Genomic DNA, 4,304 nt, shown 5'->3' on the forward strand with positions numbered 1-4,304 from the left:
ACATATTTCGAACTGACAGAATTCTTTTCACGCAATTGCTAAGTAACGGATACATTGGTAAAATGTTATCGTGGATGTAAGTAAGCTTGCATGTAAATGCATTGTTCGTATTTCTTTGCATGCACCGCTTAGCAATCCTTGTATTGCAGAAGTAGTACACCTCCTGTTATTAGACTTATTCAAAGCACTGACATCAAGACTGCTAACGCAAAAAACTCAAACTGTCTATGTGCGCCGATTCTACAAAATTAGGTCATATTGAATGAAATTGATCCCTTTGCTTATTATTTAAACTTTTGTTCATTTTTCTTCATAAAGAAAGAAAATAAACAGATGCTAATGAATTAGTTGAGCTGTCAACTTTCTTTTAGTGATTCTTAACATTCGACCGTAACACACGTAATGCTATGACACGAGTATTGAGTATCTTTCATTCCGAAAACATAAATTTCGCCAAACCAAACAAACAACAAAATGTACCAAACAAAATTTCATTTGAACTCACTAATAAGCATTGAGTTTCTCAACGTATTCTTTATATTAAATCCATTCCGGACTCAGTTTGAAAGTACCGCCTCACTGATCATGATAGAATAATGGAGAAGTACTGAAGCTGACGTCTGTATGGACGAACTGTGAAATTGTACAATGGAAGGCTGTTTATCATACATTTGAGCAATGCTTTTAGTGTAGTTTCTATCAAACTGAAAGATTGAAGTTATTAATAGATACTAATTACTTCCATGTAAAATTGTCAGACAAGCATTCAATACCAAAAAAAATTTCAGTGTTTTAAAAATTTGAACAAATTATGGGATATGAGAATAATACAAATTCGAACAACACTGAATGATAAAAGCATGGGATAGTAATGGTGAAGTATATGAATGAATTATTGATTCACTAGATGTAATTCAACATTGCTGATATTTTTGAGACAGAATTTTGATAGCTTCTGGGAAAGATTTAAAAAAAGGTTTTATCAAATTTTATCAATTCGATATAAGAAATCAAATCTTGCAAATACAATATTTTAGCTGTAATTATTTTGCCAGTTTTTTTTCCAGATTATTATAATATTTAGAGAATTAATTAATTTTCCTGAGATTGATTTAGATTCTTCTAAATATCATTGTAAGTTTTTTTACAACTCATAGTTTGCATATTTTTCATCATATTTAAAAGTAAGTAATAAGAGAAAATCATTATCCCAACAAATGACATGATATTATTTTATTTTTCAACTTGTTTTTATAATCATTTTTTTGTGACTTCATTTTATTTTAACACGGATATATAATGCAGAAATACATACCTTTAATTATCAAATGGATTAGTTACTGATAAATAAATTACACCTACGAAGTGTCATTGATTTGATAATATGTGGAAAATTAATTGAAAAAGGAATTGAATGAAAATTTCTGCAACAACAATATGCAAATCATTCAGTACAAATATTGAATTAAAGTACAAAGATTGTCCAATACGTACAAATTCAAAATTCATTCAACCGCTGACGTTTAATTCAACTATCCACCATTTTCCATTGATGTAAATATTACATCATCTATATGAATCATTCTAAATTTTACCTTCGTGTCATACGAATTTGAGTACCAAGCGAATCTGAAAGTCGTAATGATAGCAACGGTAAAGGAAACTGTTGAAATTTAAGACTTTTTATCATTTAGGCATTGATGATAAGAAAATGCGAAAAACAGATTGATAGAAGAGTACAGAATTGAATGAATTGGCCGACCTAACCATACCTTCTCTCATCCTGCTAATAAGCCTGTGACTTTCCAATTATTAAGTCTGTAACCTCCCTGTCATTTGTCACTGCCATCTCTGGTGAAATGAAATTCTATCTCAAAACAGTGAGAATAGCTACGGATGCATGTTTGAATTAATTGCTGGAACTGAAGTATTTCAAATCAGTGCGCCGACAAGTGAAGTTCAATCAATGGCATTTTGTATATATTATATGTGATCTTTCCATTGGTTTTCCTATGTCATCTTTATTCCGCCGATTATAGTGAATTGTAATTCAGTTAGAACAGCAAAAAAATTGTCAAATGATTTGATTATTGATTCTGCTTCGGATCAATTTATAACTTCAAATATTAACAGTTTAATTTCAACAATGATTTGAGCTACACTTTGCTATTCATTCTTTGTATAAATTAAAATTTTCATTGAGGAAAAAATAAAGAATAAATCAAATTATCTAATTATGCATGAAATCTTTTCAAGGTTTCCCTGTAGATGAAGTGCTAGAAATCCTGGAGGAAACGATCAAAGTAACAATCAATTCCCAATTAACAGATCAGGGATTGATTGAAGCAAAATTTCAGCTGGCTAATACAAATCATGATGGACGAATTTCATTTGATGAATTTATGAGCACGATAAAAGAATCAGCAATTATATTGCTGGTAATTTAATAAAACCTTATAATTTGCATATTGACATTTTTGACATCAAGTTGACATTTCCAAGATAATACATCCAAATCGATCTCATCAAATCCAATTAATTCTGATAAGGAATTAAAAAACTGAAAAGCACCAAAAATTAGAACCAAACTGTAAACGAAAAATTGCATTAACGAAGGCGACATCTCCAGAACAAATGCTATTAGTAAAAACAGGTGTGTGAAGTCATTAATTACTTTTTTGTTTCTCTTCAGAAGATTTTTTTCATTTTTGGATCGAATGACATTTAGCGCTTCCTGACATCACTTGAATGTTTGTGCAGGAAAAATAATCCATGGCATTTGGAAAAGGATGAAAGGATGAGTAAAGTTAGTAAAGGTCAACTTTTGTTTTTTCCTTTTCTCATTTGAAATATCCTCCCAACAAATATTCGAAATTGAAATTGAAAAGGAAGAATGTGAAATCCCAGTAAAATATGTAATAGAGACAAAAAGAAAACAAAACAGAAAAGTTCGTTAAAGCTTTTTAAACGATTTTACATTTTCTATTTAATTCAAAGTGATAATTTTGTTAGGCACTAATTAATGAATTTCAATCATTTTGGTGGATATTTTGATTTTCAGAATATCATATTGTTTTGGTCAGACTTGAAATCTTTAGAAACACTCACTTTTGTCATCGTTGTCCAATCATTTTAGGGTGATAGCGGTGGTGGTCTGATGGTGCAACTTCATAACAGACATTTCGGTGTAGCATCATACGGTAGCTCCTGTAATAAATTATTGGAAAAGACAGCGCAACCTTTAGCTCAAGTTTACACGAATGTTAAAATGTATGGGGGAGAGATTGATAAGTTTGCGGAGTATTTATTACCTTGGGAACAGATTTAAGTATGCTTGGGCTTAGGCTTAGGAAAATATATAGAAGATATAGAACGATAAGAAAATAAAGGGAGAATGCCTTTTTTCTTTTTTAAATCAGAAACTAATTTTAATTAATTAAAATATATGCAAGATGAAATGTTCAAATTTTATTTCTACTAATCAGAAAAGGTTAAACAATGCAATTCGTGTATCTTTTAATTCACTTTCAATATTAATTAAAATATATTACAGCGATATCTTTTCATGGGTGATTATGTTGATCGTGGTTCAAATAGTTTGGAAGTAATATGCTTGTTATTACTTTTAAAAATTCGTTTTCAGACAAAAATTTTCCTCCTACGAGGAAATCATGCATGCTCACTCATAAATCAAGCTTATGGTTTTCGGGATGAATTAGAAAAAAAATCTACCGACCGCATGTGCCCGAAATATTAATTAAAACAGCTGCTATCACAAAGAAATGCTTTTTCACTCAACTGGAATGGCAGTCATGCTCACTTTTCTCTATCATTGCTCTCATTTTGTCGCTTTCCAATTTGTTTCGAAACAAAAATCACGTGGATAAACAAATATAAAACACAAACGGATTTAAATATTTCGCCTTTTGACCAATTTAAAAAAAAAAGGAAATTGGTCACTTCTTATAAATTAAGCGTTGTTGTGAATTTGACAAAATTCATTGCAAAAAACTATTTTGAAATTATGCCATATTTGCATGAAGTAAAAACTGTTCAGTTTAAGAAAGGAATGAAATCAACCTGAAATTAGTGCATGTATTTTCTGTGCATTAAATAATCAAGCAGGGAAATTAGCTAAAGACTTTTCGACGGAGTGCAAAAATTTGCATGGAAGTTTGTTAGGAAGGACAGAATAAAAGTTCTCTTATAACATCTATTTATACGTCCTCCAATGGCTCAATCATAACTTTTGTCATCCGTATTATTGAATGGACCATAAGAAGTTATTTATATTTGCATTGAAT

General features: G+C 30.3%; 1 protein-coding gene across 1 annotated transcript; it reads left to right on the forward strand.

The window, feature by feature from the left end:
• Positions 1–2,240: 2,240 nt before the first annotated feature.
• Positions 2,241–3,757, forward strand: LOAG_10978 (hypothetical protein; the record flags this gene model as incomplete). Its single annotated transcript, XM_003146501.1, has 4 exons — positions 2,241–2,438; positions 2,729–2,806; positions 3,137–3,250; positions 3,554–3,757. The coding sequence occupies 4 exons, from the start codon at positions 2,241–2,243 to the stop codon at positions 3,755–3,757; spliced, it is 594 nt and encodes a 197-aa protein (XP_003146549.1).
• Between the last annotated feature and the right edge of the window lie 547 nt (positions 3,758–4,304).

Source organism: Loa loa, assembly GCF_000183805.2.
Source record: "Loa loa unplaced genomic scaffold supercont3.690, whole genome shotgun sequence".
Taxonomy (NCBI): Eukaryota; Metazoa; Nematoda; class Chromadorea; order Rhabditida; family Onchocercidae; genus Loa; species Loa loa.